The following is a 19995-nucleotide window of genomic DNA, read 5'->3' on the forward strand; positions in this document are numbered from 1 at the left end:
GCAGCAGTAATATTTCTGCAGCTCTTCTTTTAAGTTGCTGTGCTTGCTTGCTGCATTTTTTGTCAAACTTCAACTGCTTGTACTGGAATTCTGTGCTTGCTTAGTTAACTGACTGGACAAAGGATCTGACTGTAGGGTTTAAATACTTGGGTTTAAATAATTTTTTTGTAAAGCAGGAATTCTGTATACAGTATAGTGGACTGTGCAATGGAAATTTGAGCATATTGAAAAACCAGCCTAAGCTGGTGTTAAAGGGTATAATCGACATCTTTTCTAAGGATGATTCTGAGTTATGCCACCTACTGCAGTAAATTGTAAATTATTTCATTGTTTAATTGCAGCAAAATGTTTCCTCCTTCCTACTCAGTCCAACCCTGCCTTCCACCAACAGGCAGAAAACGTTCTGGTCCTAAAAGAAGCATTGATGCTACTGCGGCAAAGGAGAACGGCATTGCTTCACTGCAGTTAGACGTCATGCCTCTCCTCGCAGGTATTGCTCTGTTAGGGAGGCAGTGACGCGCTAGGTGTGCTCCGTGTCTCCTCCTCTGAAGGGCCCGGGCTGGTGGGTCTGCCTGGTGGAAGCTGTCTTGAAAGATCCCTAGGGAATTTCACGTTCTGGATAAACACTGTCTTTTATAAATGAGGACCAGCAGCAGTAATATTTCTGCAGCTCTTCTTTTGAGTTGCTGTGCTTGCTTGCTGCATTTTTTATCAAACTGGTTAAGAAAGATTTGGGATTTGATTTTGACCGGAGGGAGGCTAACATGTTTAGAGGTCTGTGTGCTCTGAAAGGCAGAATGTCAAAAATAATTCTGTGTTGTAGTTCTCCATCAGCACATGCATCCAAGTTCTTGTGTGCTGTTTGATTTAGTGTGTTGAAAATGGGGTATCGGTCAGTTGAGTGGGTTATTTCTGTGGTTTCCTGCCTGTGATTAGATTAACATTCATTATTAACATATGTTGTTCTATTTTTGTGTAGCGAGTTAAATCTCCCCTTTGTGCTCTGTGCACACAGACAGAAACAGCAATATGTCATGCAGCGTGAAACTCAGCTGCTGACTGTATGCATGTGGCAAAGCTGCTTGCAGGGAAGTCAGTTTGTTTAAAGGTGCTTGTTTAGCTTTAACAAAGAGTTTAATTTTGACAAAAGTCTCTGAACTCTTTGAATTTTTGTGTTTATGTGAACTGTATATTTACAGCTTTAAAAAGAAATAAATCCTGTGTGCTTTCAGCAGTTAGCCCAAGTGAGGATTCTGATGCTGCTTTGGGGGCTATTTTCTTCTTACTGTAAAAGCTAAATAATATTTGAAGCAGTTGAAACAATACTTTTGTTTTGTTTTAATACAAATTCAGTGGAGGTTTGTAATTAATTGCATCAAACATAGGTGCCTGGGTGGGATTGCTTCTATGACAGTATTTAATCTTCTATGTTTAAAAAGGAGAAAAATTGGTGATCAGCTGTCTGGCAGAAAACAGTCCTGAAATTTTAGATGCTTACATAACTTTCACTGTGGAAACACCTCTTCTGTCTGAAAGACAAAGACATGAATTGAACCCACCGACTATAAGGATTACTTTGGCTACCTGCCTCCCAAACACACCTGTACGCACGGAAGTGCTGCAGGTACTGCTACTTCTTTTTGAAAGAATTTCCTTGTTACCCTGAAGTAGCTTTGCTTAAAATACAGACATGGTTTTAAAGGGAACTTTCCTTATTAGTAGCAAAATTGGAGAATATGACTAAAATACTTCATGATAAACGGTGGGTACATGAGCAAAACCAGCAATCCGTGTGTTTTCCAAGGGCAATAATTTATATATAGTCATTCCATTTTGATTTCTGAGCAGCGGATCTTGAGGAAGCCAGAGAAGATCCAATTCAGTCACAGCACTATATGGTTTGCAACAATTTCCTGACAAGTCAGTATGTGTTGACTTACTAGTTAGAACAACTTCTGTTCCCATGTTAAAAATATTATTTAACTTTTTTTTTTTTTAAAAAAAAAAGCAAATGTTTCACATCTTTAAAAATGCTGTGCACAAAGAAATGTCTATATTGGTGAGAATATAGTTTAAAGTTTTTGGTCTTATATTTATAAATTTTGAGAGATGAGTTAGAACATACATTCTTGTGTCAAATGTTTGCATCTTCAAGATGAAAGAATTTGAAATATTCGAAAAAAAGGCTCTTTTCTGAGTATTATATATTGTTGGTGTGAAAGTGAAATTAAGGTCAAAGTCCTTTGATTTCAGGAACTGTTTTGTTGATCCCTCTCTGAGGTGGAATTATAAGGGAATGGTATATGAAAGATCTGGTTCCAGTTGCATCAGCCTGGTCCTTATAATCAGTATGATGTTTTTGTAAAAATAGTTTAATAATATTATGTCAGGAACTTTATACAGGCGCGTATAGTTCTGCAGTGGAGTTTTACACTGCAGGGCTTATGACAGACTAGGCAAACTGGTGCAGTATTTATAAGGAGAAACCGGGAGAATATCAGTGAAGGGTGGCAAATTTGGAATTGTCAGGGTAGTCCTGGAATTGAACTTGCCTCCATGCAGGCTGCTGTAATGCTGATGGATGCTTACGTGGAGGAATGACAAATACTGTGGAATTAATCCCCTTGTTTGCTTCCCTGAATTTTCAAACAAATGGCTAATAATGCAGATCATACAGTCCATTCCCTAAAGTATCCCTTTATACTTGTTGAATTTCCTAACATCTTGCTATAGGCATTTATTTTAGGTCTTGAATCCTAATGCACAGGGAGAAACAAAATAAGTTCTGGGAGCCATTGCAGTCCCCAGCATGCTCCTTTTTAATGATCTAGAAACAATAAGAGTTTTTCTGATGTATTTGGAAAGTCAACAAAGTTGAGGACAGTATATTCCCCAAATCCAGGGTCTAGGCATGTATAATGGCCTCTTTGCAGCTTGAAAGACCATAATTTGTGCCATGAGGTATGTCCACCATACCTTATCTACTAGAAAAGCTGATTCTTTGGTGAGGTTAAAAATAAAAAGGAAAAAGGTTAATGCTACAAATATCTGTGTCTCCCTGTTTTTTGTTGTTTAGAAGTTGTGTCTTCCCACCTACTGCACATACAAATTTCACAACTTCCCACCTCATCGAACTCATGGACAACTCCATGGAACTCATGCCTACTTTAAGGATGTTAATGTACTTCTGACAGGGACGATGAAACCTGGGGAATTACAGAGATATCTTCAAGGTCCACCTTTGGAGACTAAAGTTCATGATCACGATAGAAACACTGAAAACAACACGAAAAAGCCATCTTTGTTTGGGGAGGGTGCAGCTGATGAAAAAGTGGGTAAGGAGAGCTTCCTCGCGTGCAAATCCACAGCCTGTAACTCTTATACAGTGAACAAAGTTTGGCATCCACATGGGGTAGCTAAAGTCAGTCTAACTGATTTATTGTTGGGTAAAAAGTGCTTGACTATCAGTGCTTCCATCCATAACTGTTCAGCTCCAAGAACAGCTGCTTTCAGCGAAGAGGATGAAAAAGAGAAAATCACAGAATCGGTGAGTATTCCTCCCTACTACCTATGGGACATTACCTAGAATCAGGCTCACTCTTGAAAGTAAGAGTGGAAATAGCCGTGCCATTGGGAATGCACGGAGAGATTGCTGATGCTCAAGTCGCAAATTGCCCATATGGTTCTATAATCTACATTTTTGACTACAATAATCCATCTTTGTTACATGATTTGGTGGAAGAGGTTACAGAAATCAATGCTAAAGCCCTCCGGCTGGACTGCTATCCTGTACACTTAATCGGAATGGCTCTTGCTGCACTGAAACTGAAAACCACACTTGAGAAAATTTCGGAGTTGGATATTGTTACTGGTTTTCACTTACTGGATGGAGCAACTCATCTCTTTGTCTTGGAGGGATTAAAAGACAAAGCAATCCAGAAACTATGGGATAAACACTTTGAAAGGTAAGAGACTTGAGGTTTTTCATCAGTTATTGCCTTAGATCCCGAGATTTTAATTTGATTTATACCTCCCCCATCCTTTTCTATACAAAGATACATGGGCAAGTACATTGCTGATGCTTTTTATGGGGTTTTAGTGGGTATGAGTCCCAGTGGCTGGTTCACCTGAGACATAATCTTCTCATCTTTATCATGTTACACGATAGATCATCCATGTAAAATTAAAATGAGAAGGATAGCAACGTGTCCTTTTTTTTGTTAAGCTGCTGCTTGGTTTGTGGAAACGACGCTATAATCTGCCAGTTCTAAATAATGGCAAAAAGTACTTTATGGTGTCTAAAACAAAACAGTCACCATGAGGAAGCTGGACGTCAAGCTGTTTCTTCTTTTGAGTTTAGGGGAAAACATGACAAATTCAAAGTGAATGTCTCCCTCAAATATAATACTTAAAAATAATTGATATTTTTTCCAGCACTGTGGCCATGTTGTTTAAGCTTTCCTGTAGTGGTGTGTTCTTTGTTGGTTTGTTTTGTTGCGGGTTTTTTGGGGTTATTTTGATGCGAGTCACTTCATTGCAGTTACTGAAATTACTGCATGAAAAGGGGTCTCTTGTCAGGGCTCACCTGTAACCAAACCCAAAGCTTTGTTTTACGCTGCAGTATGTGTTTTCTATCTGTAGTAGAAATGGTTATATAATGCTTTAGTAGCTACACTAAGGCTGGTAAGGGGCACAACACTGATGAAACTGAGGTGAGCTTCCTTTCGGATGTTTGCCATGTGGCTTAAAAAGAAAACATACCTAACTCAGTTACGTCATGAGAGTTTTGATGTTTTTCTTTACCATTTTGTCCAAAATAATGTTTTCAGAACAGTCTGTGTGGAGCGAAGGCCATGGAAAGAGGTTCCATCCCAAGGACCAAAGCAAAGCAGTTTCACTAGAGAGGGTAACTCTTCTGCAGCCGGTACGGTAATTGTACGGTGTCAGCCTTGTCGCTGGGGTACTTTCTTGCAGGACTCACAGACGTGAAGGTGGACAACTGGAAATACCCTATAACTCACAACTGTCTTTCCACCAGCGCCTGTGTGCGGACCGGGGAGCTATCTTCTATCATTTCTGCCTCTGTCAGCCCCTCTTCACTCTCACAAAACAGCCCCTGCTCTACGTCAGAGGCGAGCTTCCCTGGGCGTGTTTCCAAGCCTTGTCCAGGTATGACTTGTCCAGATTCATAGTCAAGAAATTAAATGTTAATAGAGTGACTATTTGGTACAGAAATTACTGCTCTTGGGGGTCCTTTCCCTGATGAAAGCAGTCCGTGGACCTGGTGGTAATTGTTTTAGCGCAGGTGTGGTAAGGCAGAAGAGCACGGGTTCCTAACTGCTGATGGAGTGGTAGTGGGCGCCTGGTGAGCCCACTTTAGTTTGGGCAGAAACTTACACTTTGTAAAGAAGAAGAGAGAGGTGTATCAGTAGGATGGTATATCAGAAACTGTCTGCATGTACTACAAATTGAAGAAAGAGAAAATTCCGATGTCAGAAGCATCAGCTGGGAAGGATTTACTTTCTCTGCTCTGTTCTTATAGAGGTGGAGTAAAGGAGGAGGCCAAGTAGGACCTGATAGAGCCAGAAAATCACTTGAACTAAGTGGGGAATTCTAAAACCAGTTTCCTTAAGGTAACTAGAGAATTGGAGGAGTTTTGTGAGAGCTGGGAGAATGTTTCCTGTTGGGGGGATTTGTTGCTTATCTCTGCCAGGTTGCTCACTTTGTCAGGTATTCACAGCTGTTGGCCTTAAAGCACCTCTGACGTTACATCTCATGAGATGGCTTAAAGACAAAGAAAATGGGTGAAGTCTTATGTGTGTACATCTCTGTCTGTATTTTACTAATCAATGCAAAAAATTTCTGTGTGGCTTTTTTGTTTATTTGTCAATTAAGACACATCTATTGAGAAGTGGAACAAGGTACCATCCATCTTTGATATGAGCAAGCTGGGTTTAGAAGGCAGAGAAGAACTGTGATTTGCTTGCTTTGCTTTCTAGCAATATACTGGCTGGTTTTGATTAACTTCTGAACTGGAATCCTGCAAAGCTTGTTTGAAATGGATGGAGACATTTAGTCCTGAAACAAGAAAGAGTGGACATCTCCTAGGCATCAGTCTGATTTCATAGAAGAGTTTTGTTAATGTGCAATAATAGACTCACAGACTCGTAGCAGCCTTCCCCCTCGCCCTCCCACATGCTGCTTTTTGGTAAAACACGCTCCGTAATGTGTGTTACGTACGGATCGCCCCTTTGCTACAAGTTTTGATTTGCATATGTCAGGGCAGTTGCTGGAAAACGAGTGCAGTAACCTCCGACCCGGCAGGCTGGTTTAGCACACCTGGCTGTTCCCCCTCGCTGGCTGATGCGTTCGAGTTCCAGAACTGCTTTTTTGCTGATGACTAATGAAACTTAACTTCATTAAGCTACTGAAAAGCCAGACCTTTACACTTAAAGTTCTGAAGTATATTCATTCTAATGATCTCTGCATATAACTTGGGTACCTCTTCACATATCTGTAATTTGTTTTCTATTTATTCTGTGAGATGGGGAGGGAAAGAAGCTGACTGGCGACCAACACTGTGATGTCTTGAAGAGTCCTTTTTTTTTTTTTTTTTTCTTTTTCTTTTTTTTCTTTGATGGCTGGTAAATAGCTTTTTTCCTTAAGCTGTGTGCTGGCAACATTTGAGATGGAAAATAACATAATACTGCATCTTTTAGGTACTTGGCAGTTAATTTTCTTGTGCAATTTTATTGTATTATCTCCTGTCTAAAAAAAAGAAAGTTAAATCAGCAGGTTAGCTGCTGTGCACAACTTGCTAGATAGCTGCAGCCTGGGTTCCTGCAGTGAAAGTGAAGGCTTTGGGATGCTTGGGATAATTTTAAATGCAGGGGGGTAATTTTTGCTATAGAGAAGTGGAGCTGCAGGGATGATTACTATACTGCATCGTACTCATTGCTATAAAATCAGAGAGAACCTCAGGAAAAGCGTCTTTAGTGGCTGATCCAGTGTCCTAGGCAGCAACTCGTTTCAGCAACCCACCGTCACAGAGGAGAGGATCGTGTCTGCCAGGCTTTGGGTGTCAGTCCTCTTTGCCTTTCCCTTATTCTGCTGTGTCTGTAATTATTCAGAGAATGCAAGTAAATTCTTCGCTGGAGCATGCAGACTGAACTGACCGTAGAGCTCATGGTGGTTGGTTTTTTTTTAGTTTTTGGTTTTCTGTAGTCAGTTGGTGGTTTAATGTGTGCACAACAGAAACTGCTGCTTCTTGATAGATTTCCTTCTGCTAAAATTAACCAGGAAATAATTTTAGTTGTAGAGAAACTAATGCACGTGATCCATATGCACATTGTCCAACTGAATTTTTAACGTAGCAATATAAACTCAATGTGTGTCATTAATGCTGATGCCACTTTGACATTAAAGTTATCAGTCACATGTATTGTACAAATCAGTCACATGTATTGTACAAAAGTAATGGTAAGAAAATAATGTGGCAGTAATTTTACAATTGAATTCTTCTACAGTACTTTGTAAAGTTACTCTTCTCAAATAAAGAACAGCAATGTGATAAATGAATTAATAAATTCCCACGTTGGGGAAGGAATCCTAATGCTATGTTTGGCCATCACGTAAGGCACCTTATTTCACAGTCTCTGCTGTGGCCTGAGAATTTAGTGCCCGTGTCCAAAGTGTGTGCAGGGGGGTCAGGAGCTGTCATATAGGTAGAACGGCTTTTGTGTTGACACCAACCTCTTCAGGCCAAATGCAGCGAATGACAAGAAATGCGATGTGAGGTAAGCGTTGTCATGGGTGGTGTATAGAATGAAGGTTGATCAGAAGGTGCTGGAAAACAGAGGTAAGGCAGGGTGGATTTCAGTGGGTGTTCAACATAAATATGTGTCGTACACTAGAACCGGTGTGCATGAAGGGAGGCTGCTTCACTGCCTTTCCAGAGGCTGGAGAAATTCAGCAACTAATCGTTAACTTGCAGCTAAATCCAGGGCCAGCGACATTCCTAGAATATTCCTCGTAGGTTTATTAAACTGCTGAACTTCTTTGTTACTGATAAATGCCAGCATACGTGAACTGACCGTGATTTCTTAACAAAAAGCTCTTTCAAGAAGATTGTGTAGTTTTTCTACAGTGATATCAACTGTAATGATTTGATGGCAGCACGTTTTATGCAAATAATGAAATGTTGATGTCTATTGGTAGGTTTCGTTACCTCTGCCACAGCAAGAGGCTGAGGGATGTAATGCACGGGGATCTGCTGCCCTCAGCAGAGACGATCACAGCCCCGAGCCGCGAATACGGAGTGCCCCTAACCAATGAGGATCTCTTCACTCGGAAACCTCCTTTGCTCTCATTTTCCTCCGATGATTATACAGCACCAGGAAAAGTTAGCAGAGGGAACCAGGCAGTACATTCTTCATTCGATAGCCACAATGAAGTGTGTGCGCAACAGACGAAAGAAATAGCAGACAAAATGACTTCTGAGAGAAACCATGCTGGGGTGAGTAACTAGCGATATGCAGGAGGCAAGCAAGCCTCAGAGCTGCAAAACTTCATGTCCTTAATCAACACCTCCTTTGTCTCCTGAAACAATGTCTCATTAGGCTTAAAAACTTTTGGTAGGGCGTTTGTAGGTGTTGCACAAGCGTTATGAAAAAGTGCAGGGTTATTTTCTTTTGCAAAAGTCGAATTGCAAATGTGATTACTTCTCAAAGGAGAAGGCAATCCTAGGTGAAGAGAGGAGATGCTGTGTGAGCGGTAAGAAAGGTGTTTATTTAAAGGACTTGTAATTTATCTTTGGGTTGGGTTCTTGTTTTTCTTTGCCCCTCTCTTCCCCATAGCTCCCCCATTGCGCTTTAGCATGTCATCCAGGCCTCCGATGCTTGCAGGGGAGCTGTCAGCTGAGCTCCTGGGGAAACTGTGCCTTCTGCTCCGGCTGTGTGAAAGACCTGCTTGCCTTTGGGCAATCCTGATGGCATTTATCTCTGACTAAATAAAACCAGTAGCTGCAGACAGAGCTGAGCTGAGCTTTAAGGAAACAGGGAAGCTTTTTAGAACCTCTTCTCCCTCACCGCCAGTGTCCATCCAGCCCTTCTGTTGCCTCGGGGAAAATGTGTTGAAACTAAACGCTTTCCTGTTAATATAGACATCAAAGGAGGGATGTCCCACATGTTTCCTGGCAGTCTGAACTGGGTTTTGGAGTAAATAGCTTAGCTGAGGACTCCAGCCATCCCGTGGCTTATGAAGAATAGCTCTGAATGTTTTTTCCTGGATGAATTTTAATACGAAGGGGTTTTGCCTGAGAAGTGGAAATCTGTGTTCCTGTGCAAGGGTACTGTCTTGGCTGGACTGAAAGAAATTTAACTCTTAATTGTTTCTTTTTTCAGTCTTGATCTCTTTACATGGGACTAGGAAAGGAGAAAATCTTAAGTAATTGTTCCTGCTACTTGCATTCACAATGTCATAGGGGGGATGAGAGCAGCAGGGCTCGAGGGCCTCATCGTTCCGTGTAGGTTAAGTGTAGCATTATTTTGTTGTGTAAGGTCGGCAGTCTTCCCAGTGGGTGTTTTAAGCAGGTTTGCTTTTATACATGTTTTCGGATCAGGCTAATAGAGGAACTGGGAAGTCCTCTATAGAAAAGAAAATATGGAAATATTTTTTTCATAGAAGGTAAGGTAATCTTTTAGGCTTTTTGATTTAAAAAAAAAAAAAAAAGGAAGTGGATGTCATGGATATCACAGGGAAGTGACATCCAAAATTCAATTTTACTCTCTTGCTGTAATTACCTATTATGGCAGAGGCTGAATTCAAAGCCATAATTACCGTAAACACAGTAGAATGACGTTCTTAAGGCAATGAATAGGTATGAGGGTTTAATTATGCTGTGTCGGGAGGGAAATTTGAAGAGTTCTAATAATGGTGTTTCCCCATGTCACTGTATTTGCTGGGGTGTTAATAGAGTCATAGAAATGAAAGAACTAATCTCATTTGAAGACAACCATAATCAGCTCTCCAGAACAACTACTTAAATCTGTAAGTAGGAGGCGTTCTCTCTTGAGTGCTTGCATCCAGTCTGCTGTCATTAGTCTTGCAGAATATCATATGCAAAGGTGAAATAGTGCTTTCTTTTTTTTAAAATAGAGTCTTTTTGTGGAATATTTTATTAACAAAGAGCTGTTGTGTAATAAATCTAGATACAGATTTTTTGTTTTGTTTTGTTAAAATTGGGGTTTTTTTTAATGTTTACAGAATCATTTGCTTGTTTGTAATTTACAAAAAACCTTGGAATTCCCACTTCAGACAGAACCCACACGTAGCCCCTCTCTGCAGGCTCGCATTGGCGCTGTGTGCCAGCCCAAGGGAAAGGTGGAAAAGGCAAAACTTGAAACTTTCAGGATTGTTCCGGTTGATGGCAAATCTGTCTTTAACGACAGCGCTCAGAGCCTGAATTCTGCAGAGCTCGCCAAGAGGCATCTTCGCCAGGAAATGGCAAAGGTAAATCGAGGCACGTCACTGAAAGGTCTTGGCTTGCTCTATGCAGTGCTTCAAAGAGAGAGATGAATTCAATATTTACACGCTGGTAACTGCCATGTTAGTGCGTAGGAAGGGATCTACTGCTTATTCATTCATGCAAAACAAAATTCTGCTCTTAATGCTGTTGGTTATAGTCCAGTTGTCTCGTCTCCGCGCTTCGGGCTGTCATTTTGAGTGCAGGTCTGGATAACCTGGGTGGTGACCTCCAGTTCTGTGTCCCACACGTTGTAAACGGGAGAATTTTTGAGTAATTGCAGCATCCATGTATGTAGTATTAAGTGATTTGAAGAACACATTTACGACCACATTTGAAGGATTGCACATGCCTGCTTTTGTCTTTTATATATATTTATACATATATAGTTGGCTTTTGAATCTTAGTAACAAATGCTGCTTTCGTGTCAGCTAGCGGCAATTACTGTAGCGGTGTGAAAACTGTTCGTAATGTACCATCGACACAGTATGAACTAGTGTTGTCTTTTTGCACAAATAATATTGAAGATGTTTCTTTCTGTAATTATTTTACAGAGATTCTGTTATACTGCTTGCCATGAAATCCATCATTGCATCATAAAAGAATGAAATGTGAAGCCTTTTTAAAAATATTTAATGATATATTTTTTATATAATTTTGATCTATGATTACCTGAAGTCTTAAGGAAATAAATTATACTGGTTCTGTACCTTACGAGCTCCTTTCCCAGCAAAGGGGAATTCACGCTAACAGATTTTTTTTTTAATTTTTTTTTTTTTGTAGGAGCCAGATAACAGATTCACATATTGTCAGGAGTGTCTGTCAGCAACATTTGACCCAGTGGATGTGGTTGCTGCCTGTAAGGAATTCTTGGCAAAATCCAGGAGTGTGTGGCTGTCCCCGGATGGGTTTGTATTTCCTGGATTTAAGGGCAGCATTGAAAGCCGCCTGCACCCTCGGATGCCTGATGAGGCACGTCTGGAGGAGTTGCGGGAGGTAACGGAAAACCTAAATGAACAGCCCCAAGTGAACTCGTGCATTTTAAGAGGCTTGAAGGGGGCAGACTGCTTTAACGTACAAAAGCCTCTTTTGAGTGGTACAGCCTAGGCAGCAGTTTTGAGGATGACACTTGTATTTGCAATTGGGTACGTCAGCACCTAGCTCTCCCAGATGACCATTCATTTGGATATGCAAATTCTACCCTGAACACATACAGAAAATCCATTTTCCAATATTAATTGGATGTTAATGGAGTATAAAGTGCTTTGTTTTACATTTTCAGGTGGGGTCTAGTGTCAGAAAAGTCATAATACTGCATTCTGGATGGGTTCCAGGCTATTCTTTATGAGTTGCCAATCTAGTTGTAGCCTTCCTTCATTTCCTTCAGGTTTCCAAATTCCCTCACTGCTTATTTTTCCTCCATCTTTTATTCGTGGATTGCAGTTACAATTTTATGGGGTGTTGGTCCACCACCACTGTGTTGCCTATCATTTTTCTTTCTGCCCTGTGTCCTCCCTACCTTCTTCTGTTCTTTACTCTTTAGCTTCTAGATTTCTGCCATTTTACTGGATCATCAAGTTGACAAGTTTGCAATTCCCTGTTTGGAACAGTCTTCACTGCGCGTACTCAAGCACGTGTGGTCTGCTGCTCGGAAGAAAATTTGTATGTTATTAGAATTGGCAAGATGAGGAAATAAAGGGACTAGAACAGAGATATTTTTTTTTTTTTTTGTGCGGGATTAGTAAATTCTACCAAATTAATTGCACACAGTCACAGCACAGAGTGGAACAAACTGTATGCTTGGAATCTTATTACGGTATCTTGCAAGAATGTGTGGGTGTTAATTTAATTTTTCAGGCTTTATTTATCTTGTTGTTTGTTTTTTTTAAATACAAATGAAAGTAGTTTCTCAAACAGGTTAGAGTATAGTTGAAGTGGAAAGGTTAGCGAAAACAAAGTGCCTGTTTCTGATCCGTGATGCTGGAGCCTGTGCCTTCTCCCGAAGGAGCAGAGAAGGTTCCCTGGCGGAGAGCAGCCGAAGGCAGGCAGCACAGCGCGGTAGCTGGTGCCTCTTGCCGAAGAGCCAAAGGAGAGGAAGGGAACTCAGCAGCACAGGATCAAACCCTGACAAGCTGAAAAAGGGGTAGCGGGCTTAGAGTGCAGCAGCTGACACCAGTTACTGAATAAATGTGGGAATGTGACACGCCGTGTGGGAGCAGCAGTTATCAGCACATTGTGTTGCCCATTGGCACCCAGTGACGGGACGAGAGAGGGGAAGGGAGCTGACCTGAGCCTGAGCAGCACTAAGGGTAACCTGGCAGGACCACCAGCTGGGCAGCATCGGTGCTGCCTGTGGAGCTGGGAGAAAAGAGGAAGGGGGCTCCTTCTGCTCACGCAGGGCCGGGCGTGACCAGCGTTATACTGGATAATGGAGATCGATCCTGAACTCACCAGTCGTGTTACCTGAAAGGTAGAACAAAAGCAGAAAACTGTTAGGATCCCGTTCTGAGGCAGTCTGGGTTTGATACATTGCCTCTTCAACCATTCTGGTTTTCTTCTCAACTACACAATTTAGCCGTCTTCTGTAACACCATCCCTTGGGAGGCAAAACAGTTCTTGGAGGAGTTCTGGTTTCCTGAAATAAAATATCTCCATACGGTTTCTGCACTGACTCAGCTGTCCTTTAACTACACAGTTTTAGGTAAAACAGTGAAAGTACCAGGCTAACAACAGACAGTGGGAATTCCTTTGTAGCTTGGGAAGGATAATTTTTTTGTCTGAAAAAAAATCTAACTGGTGCTTCAGCAGCGGGTAGTCAGGTGATCACAAAAGGTTGAACTCTTGTTTCACAATTGTGATGATGAATATTCCTGCCGTGATTCCAATGCACGTGCTGCTTCTCTCACCTGCTTCCTCGAGACACCTGGGCTCTTGGCCCCAGGAGTTCAATACTGATGACTGTATTTTTAGAAGCACTAGGACAGCTTCTGCTTTCTAAAAGCACTATGCTGTAAGATTATCCTTGGGATGATGTATAGCTCTCGCTGTTCCGGCAGCTCTGTACGACCAGCCCGCTCCTGCCCCTTGGGAAAAGGTAACAACTGGTTTGGTTTGGGGCTGAGTCTGTCCTCTCGCTCTCATTGTGCAGAGGAGGATGCTGACATGGAGCCACCTGGATGAGAGGGACGGTCCACTTTCACCTGCAAGTTTAGCAGCTGTGTATGAAGCACAGGAAAGTGCATCAGACCCTTTATATCACTGCAGAGAAATGTGACATGAATATGAAACTGGGTCCCCTGACAGGTGTTTCCCAGGAATCCTGGAAGTGCCTGCATGTTAGGTAGCAGCTCAGTACTAGGCTATCAGCAGTTTGCTCACAAAGTGGATTTTTGTTCTTATTTGTGTGTATCAAAGACAACAAATGGAAAGGTTAATTACAGGGAGCAATAGGCTTGTGTAGGGCAGTGTGGACGTTGGTAAGACCCTATTATGGTAGTTAGATCACCACCCAAGAGTCTGGCTAATTTAGTTTTTTGTGACTTCTCCCTGGTGATTTTGGCCTGGCTTCTTAAATGGATTCCATTTTCGTTTAGAAGTGGCAGGAGAATGCTCTGCACGCTAACGTAGAGCCAGTGCTGGCGCGAGACAGATGGAGCTGGGACAAACGGCGCATCGATTTTGATCTTTACAAGAAGCCACCTGAGCTCTTCGTGACAACAGCTCCGCAGACTGGTGATGGATCTGTTAAAATTAACTCATCACAAAGCTTTTAACTGGAAGCTCTGACATATGGTCCCGAAGCTTGTTCAGTTCTGCCGTCGAGGAAGGGAGTTTGAATGCAAAGAGGTTTAGTGAGCAGAGCTGTACACAGCAAAACTTCCACACTCCGGCAAATGAGGCATCTTGGGATGTGAGACCTCGGCCGTGCTCCAGATTTACCCCCCAGCTTCTGAGCCGTAGTTCCTTTGCGTGTAGTAAAATACGACAGGGAGGTCTAGATCCTTCTTGGCCTGTCCTTCGGTAAAGCCAGCTTTGTGGGCTGCCTGACCTTCCTTAAACACGGGCGGGGGACGCTCAGCTCTGGTTACCGAGGTCGGACCAGAAGCTGCCTCGCCCACCGTGCGCAGCGCCAGGGAATCGGCCCGGAGGGGGGCTGGGCTGAGCCACTTCCATCCGCGCCATCGCAGCAGCCTCCCACGGGCCTCAGTGGGGCGGCCGGGGTATAGCCTTGTGTTCGCCCACAAACAGTAACAAAGTTGTATTTTGTTATGAAATAGGATTTTGAAGGTTTGTGGTGTGTGGGGTTGTTTTTTTTTTTTTTCCCCTGAACCAAGTGAGATTCACTGGAATATTTATGAATAGAAAAATAATAGATTTATTGCGGTTGCTCTAATCTTCATCTTTTACAACTTTTCTGCTGCACGTTACCCTGCAACTCACAAAGTGCTTAATAACTAAGTTAAGAAACTTAGTGCAGTTCCTCTCAAGGGCTTCTTACGGAGGAATACTTTTGGGAAGCAGTCAGGATTAATTCCACATTCACATGTGTTTTATGGAGCCCACAGGGCAGTGGGCTGCAGTGGGGACTAGCCGTGGTTTTAACGCCCGCATCCTTCTGCTAGCGGCACCTTTGCGAGAAAGGCTGCCCTTCGCAAGGGGCGCTTAGCCGGCTGCTTTTAGCTCCAACAGCCAAAAGTTATCTTTTCACCTCGCCGGTTTCCTTTGCCTGGATTTTCTTTTACAGTCCGTTGTTCGCCTTGTGAAGCTGCTGCTCCGATTCCGCAAACCGCGTTCGATGATACCGAGCTGAAAGGGTTACCCACACGTGGGCCGAGAGCCAGGTCCCGGCGACAGAAGCACCAAGGACTTCTGAAAGATGAACCTGGGAAATTCTCACCCGGGAAAGCGGGACCGGTTCTGAAGGTAAAGGGTGACTGTCCTTGGGACCTGACCCTGGCACCAAGCCAGCTGTCCTGCGCCTTCGGAAAGGCAGGTCGTGTGTGACACTCTTAATTTAGCACAATACTCTTGGAAGTAAAAACACTTGCTAAAATTGGTGTTGATAGCCCTGGTTGACTCAGTCTTACAAAACTCTTAGAAAAACATAGCCCAGGCACAAAATGATTTTTTTACAATTTTTTTTTTTTATTTAGTTCTTTGCTTTGACGGTCAGAGATAATGGAGGAAGGAGGAGAATTTCTGTTCAATTAACTAGCTTGCCTGTTGGTGTGCAGTGGGTGAGAAAAGAAGAACAATTTTTGGCCAGCTGGCTTAGCAGCTCTAAAAGAGATTGTAATGTCCCATAATGAAATGTAGGGGTCGAGGCACTTCTATAGACCAGATGCCAAACGTCTCACCATGTGTCCCCTTGATTGCCATAGCGCTGTATAGGCTTCCCTGGCGCTGCGCCTCAGCCTGTCGGCGCAGAAACCCCCCACGGACACCCCAGTTTGCAGGACTAAAGGATTTGTGCTCATTAATACGAAAAGCTGTATGGGTGGCCTTGCCCCAACTGTTCTTTTGTTGGCTGTGTAGTCAGGGCTTGCATCTAAACGACTGACCCGCACCCTGAGCGTGCTTTTAAAGCCGATTTTGATCAAAGGGGCTGAAGCTCCCTTTTGCCTACAAATGCGCTAGAAAAACAAACACAGGAACTATGAGAATGTTGGTAACAAAAGCAGAATTCAACCTTTGAGGCCAGCTCACTGCTGCCCACCCCCACCTTTTTTTGTTTTTCAATATTCTGAGTACCAGTCCTTCTACGAAGCGGGCACAGCCGCGAGCTGCTGGGCCTCCCCCGGCTTTGAGCCGCGCAGCCCTTTGTGCTCGCTGTGCTTCGCCTCCTCTTTTGATTTGACTGTGCAAACTATAAAATTTGTTCATCTTGGACTTTTTGCCTGTTTCCTATAATTCCAATACACCACGCTTTTTGCTAGATTAGCATATACATATGCTAGATCTAGCATATACCTACTGTTATTAGTTTATCGGATACTCAGTCTTGCGCTCCACGCCGTGCTAATTACAGCCGTCAGACTTGACTCTCTCATATCCCAAGTTTCTTGACTGCATTTTTCAAGCCTTCCAACTGCAGCCCTGGGGAAGACCTTTGTCTTGCCTCACAGAATTCGCTACCCTTTTGCAAAGACAACCCTTTACAAAGGAGATGTTATGCACATTAACATCCAAGGGTCTGCCTTGGAAGAGAGATTTAAAAAACCCCAACCAAACAAAAGCAAGCACTGTATTTTTAGTTCTTGCTCTTAATAATTTCCAAACTAACCTCATTTTCTAGTACAGTGTTTTTCCTCTGACAGAAAAAGAAAACGTCCTTGCTGGGTGATGTACCTCACTGAAGGAACACAGAATTTAAACACAATGACGATATTAAAGCTAAACACGCAGAGTCACATTTATTTTCTGCTTATTTTTATGCCATTTTTCATTTTATGCCAGTTTTCAGAAGGGTGAACAATGTCTTGGCTCCACTAGCTAGTTTCAGTGCCGCTGCCTTCTATTATCTGTGCATTCTGACGCTAATGTGTTCTCTAGCAATTTGTTTCTCTCGGATTGCTGCCTCCTTTACCTGATCGCTTTTTTCCTGGGGTTTTTTTGGTTTTTTTTTTAAATCATCTTTGCTGTAGCACCTTAGAGCGGGTTGCCCCCTGCCTTCCTGATGGGGATTTCTGGCTCTGACAAAAGGTTGTATCACCTGTCCAGGCCTGGGGATTGCTGGGCCACAGCGGGGGCACCTGGGCTACCCCCAGGAGCTCCTGGGCTACCCCCAGGACCCTCGTGGATCCCGGTGGGCCGCGTTCCAGCCGTGCACCTCCCTCGCCGCCTGCTAACGGCCATGAGCAGGTGTGTGTGCGCGGTGGGAAGCAGCCTGGCTGTGGGGGGTGCTCACCCCCTGCCTCCACAGCGTGCTGCCCGCGCTCGGGCTGGCCCTGGGGCTGGTGAGCTCGCTGGTCCTGGGGCAATTCCTGGGAAACATTCCACTGGCTTGTTAGGCAAGGAAAGCAGCGAGGGCTGCGCCACGGCTGCGGGCACTGTCGTTACTGACGCGGCAGTGGTGCACTTTGGAGGGTGGGGGGGGTGGGTGGGTTGGGTTTTGTTCTGTCCATCTGGGTTTTTCACTTAGCACTAGTAATCAGTTTGTGATTTGTACGTTGAAGGTTTTGAAGCACAAAGGTTGCACGTAATGGCTTTTTTTTTTTTAAAGATGCAGGCTTAGAAGCCTGCACACGTTTGAGCAATGCGCGTTGGCTGGGCACGTTTGCAGCCTTGTGGTTCCCCAGCAGGGAGATGCTCTGGGGCTGATTTATGTACCGCACGTGGGGGTGCCCCAGCTCTCATGTCAGTGTCCAGGCTTTGAGGGATCCGTGCATTTAAAAATTGACTCTGGAGCTTGGAGGCGCCCAAAACTTCCTCTGTGCGGGCTGGGATTCTTCACCTCTCCCTTTTTTGAACTGGCTGGCCGAGACCTGGGCTCACGGTGTTTTCTCGCCCTATAGCCCGTCCCAGCCCTGTCCATGCTGGACCGCCAGTGGTGTCAGGCCAGCACGGACGCCCTCCTGGGAAGCAGGAAGAGCATCGCCAGTGGCTTTGTACCTGGTCCCGATGCTGGCACAGCTTGAAGCAGAGCAAGGATGTGACCCTCTGGCCCAACAGAGAGCGCGAGGCTGAGAAACTCCAAGGCATGGATTTCAAGTAAGACCACCCGATCGCCAGCGGCAGCAAACGCGGGCCCGTGTCGTTTTGTGTGGTGTGTGGCAGTTACAGTACGCAGACAGTATAGTAATAAATTACTAGGTCGATAAACTAAATTCTTAGGGTGTATCCCAAAGAAACAAACCAATTATATGGGCTAACTTGGCGTTCTTGTGAGGTCTCCCTTTCAACTCCAAACTCCAGAATTAAGGAATTGGGTTTGCCACTGGTGAACACTGGCCCTGTGTGCCGCTCTGTACGACAGCATGTCTGCAGACTGAGCTTTCCAGAGCCACCAGGGTGCTGACAATTGAACCACATGCCTGGCCTTGCATGGAGAATGTAGGCTGTATTTCTATCAAAGGCATAAATCTAAGTTCTTGAAGAACAATTTTTACCTTTCCAGTTTAATTTAACTGCTAGGAATCTGAAGAAGTTTCATGTTATTTGAATTTTCTAAATTAAACTGTATCTCAGGCAGCAAATCTTGCATTAACAGGAAACTTGTAGTTACTATCGCAGTGACCTGTGGAGCAGGGTGAAGTGGATGAGTTGCTGGTGTGTTCCTCACTGGGGGAGGTGAGTTCTGGCCTTTGTGCTGCTGTCGTGTCAGCCATCGAGTCAGCCAAGATCCCGCTTCGCTTCATTTCATTACTCAGTTATTGCAGAGATGTGATCTTTCAGACGCCCACGGGAGCCAGAGGGGTTACAGCTTAACAAGGTCAGGCTTTGCCCTTCCGCGTGTCACCTTGTGGAGCAGCGACTCATTCCTGCCAGTGCGGAACCTGGTATTTCCCCAGGTTGAACATGGACGTGGCTGTTTCATGCTGGCCTGTGCCTGCCAAAGGCAAGGCGGAGCTGCATCCCTGCGGCCACGGGCTCCCGGCTCACAAGGGCTGCCTGTGGCACCGGCCCATCCAGAACCTGCTGCTGGCAGGTGTGGCCAGAGCCCACATCAGTCTAAACGCTCCTGCACTGGATCAAAGCTCCTTATTCAAACCCCACTATCAGGAGTTTGTAGACAGATAGAGTTTAATCCGAGTCCTTTTCCATTCCAGGTTACTTCGCTGTGGACACTCATCTGGCCACGAGACAGACCAACGGGCAGGAGCGGGAGGACGCGCCCCCACCCGCCCCCGCCAGGGAGCCCATCTCCAGGACACGCCACAGCGAAGTGGTTCTTGATACAGGGCACCTGGTGCACAGAAAGCGCTCCAGGAACAGCAGGTACCTGCGACCCGAAATAACTGCCCGCCTAACGAGATCCCGCCAGCAGATCATTCCCAGACACCAGTATGGGGACACTGGTGAAACATGTCACTGGGAGAAGACTGATCCTGCACAGGGGAGAGTTTCCGGGGAGCCAAGTCCCGTCTGGGGTTAGCGAGGGGGCAGGGGAAAAATGCATGAACTGTCATCAAGTCTGGATAGTGCTCATGACAAATCTTGAGGGGTTTTTTTTAACAATGATGACAGTTTATATTTAAATACACCGCCCCCCACCCCCATTTATTGCTTTTAAAACACAAAACAGAACATGGAGGAATTCTGATTAAATACCAGGAAAAGCATTTAAAGGGGAGCTCGGCGAGACCGCGAACCCCCAGCCTCGGAGACACTCCCAGCTCTCCCGGCCAAGGCGCTGTGCTGCGCAGGGTGACCCCCCAAGGTCCCTTCCAAACCAAACTGCTCCGACTCTGCCAGCCTTGCAGTGACTGTCTGAAGGTACGGACGGAGCTGATTTCAGCCTACAGATACGTAAG

At 44.2% G+C, this 19995-nt stretch overlaps 1 protein-coding gene across 1 annotated transcript; it reads left to right on the forward strand.

Moving 5' to 3' along the window:
- Positions 1-345: 345 nt before the first annotated feature.
- On the forward strand, positions 346-19957 carry CFAP92 (cilia and flagella associated protein 92 (putative)). The gene is given in 13 exon segments (XM_037387141.1): positions 346-490; positions 1440-1624; positions 3077-3536; positions 3539-3965; positions 4830-4985; positions 8176-8515; positions 10264-10509; positions 11306-11618; positions 12066-12184; positions 14116-15445; positions 18037-18232; positions 18732-18811; positions 19291-19957. Coding segments are annotated over 10 exon segments (2571 nt in total). The 3' UTR covers positions 14296-15445; positions 18037-18232; positions 18732-18811; positions 19291-19957.
- Positions 19958-19995: the final 38 nt, after the last annotated feature.

Source organism: Falco rusticolus, chromosome 4 (genome assembly GCF_015220075.1).
Source record: "Falco rusticolus isolate bFalRus1 chromosome 4, bFalRus1.pri, whole genome shotgun sequence".
NCBI lineage: Eukaryota > Metazoa > Chordata > Aves > Falconiformes > Falconidae > Falco > Falco rusticolus.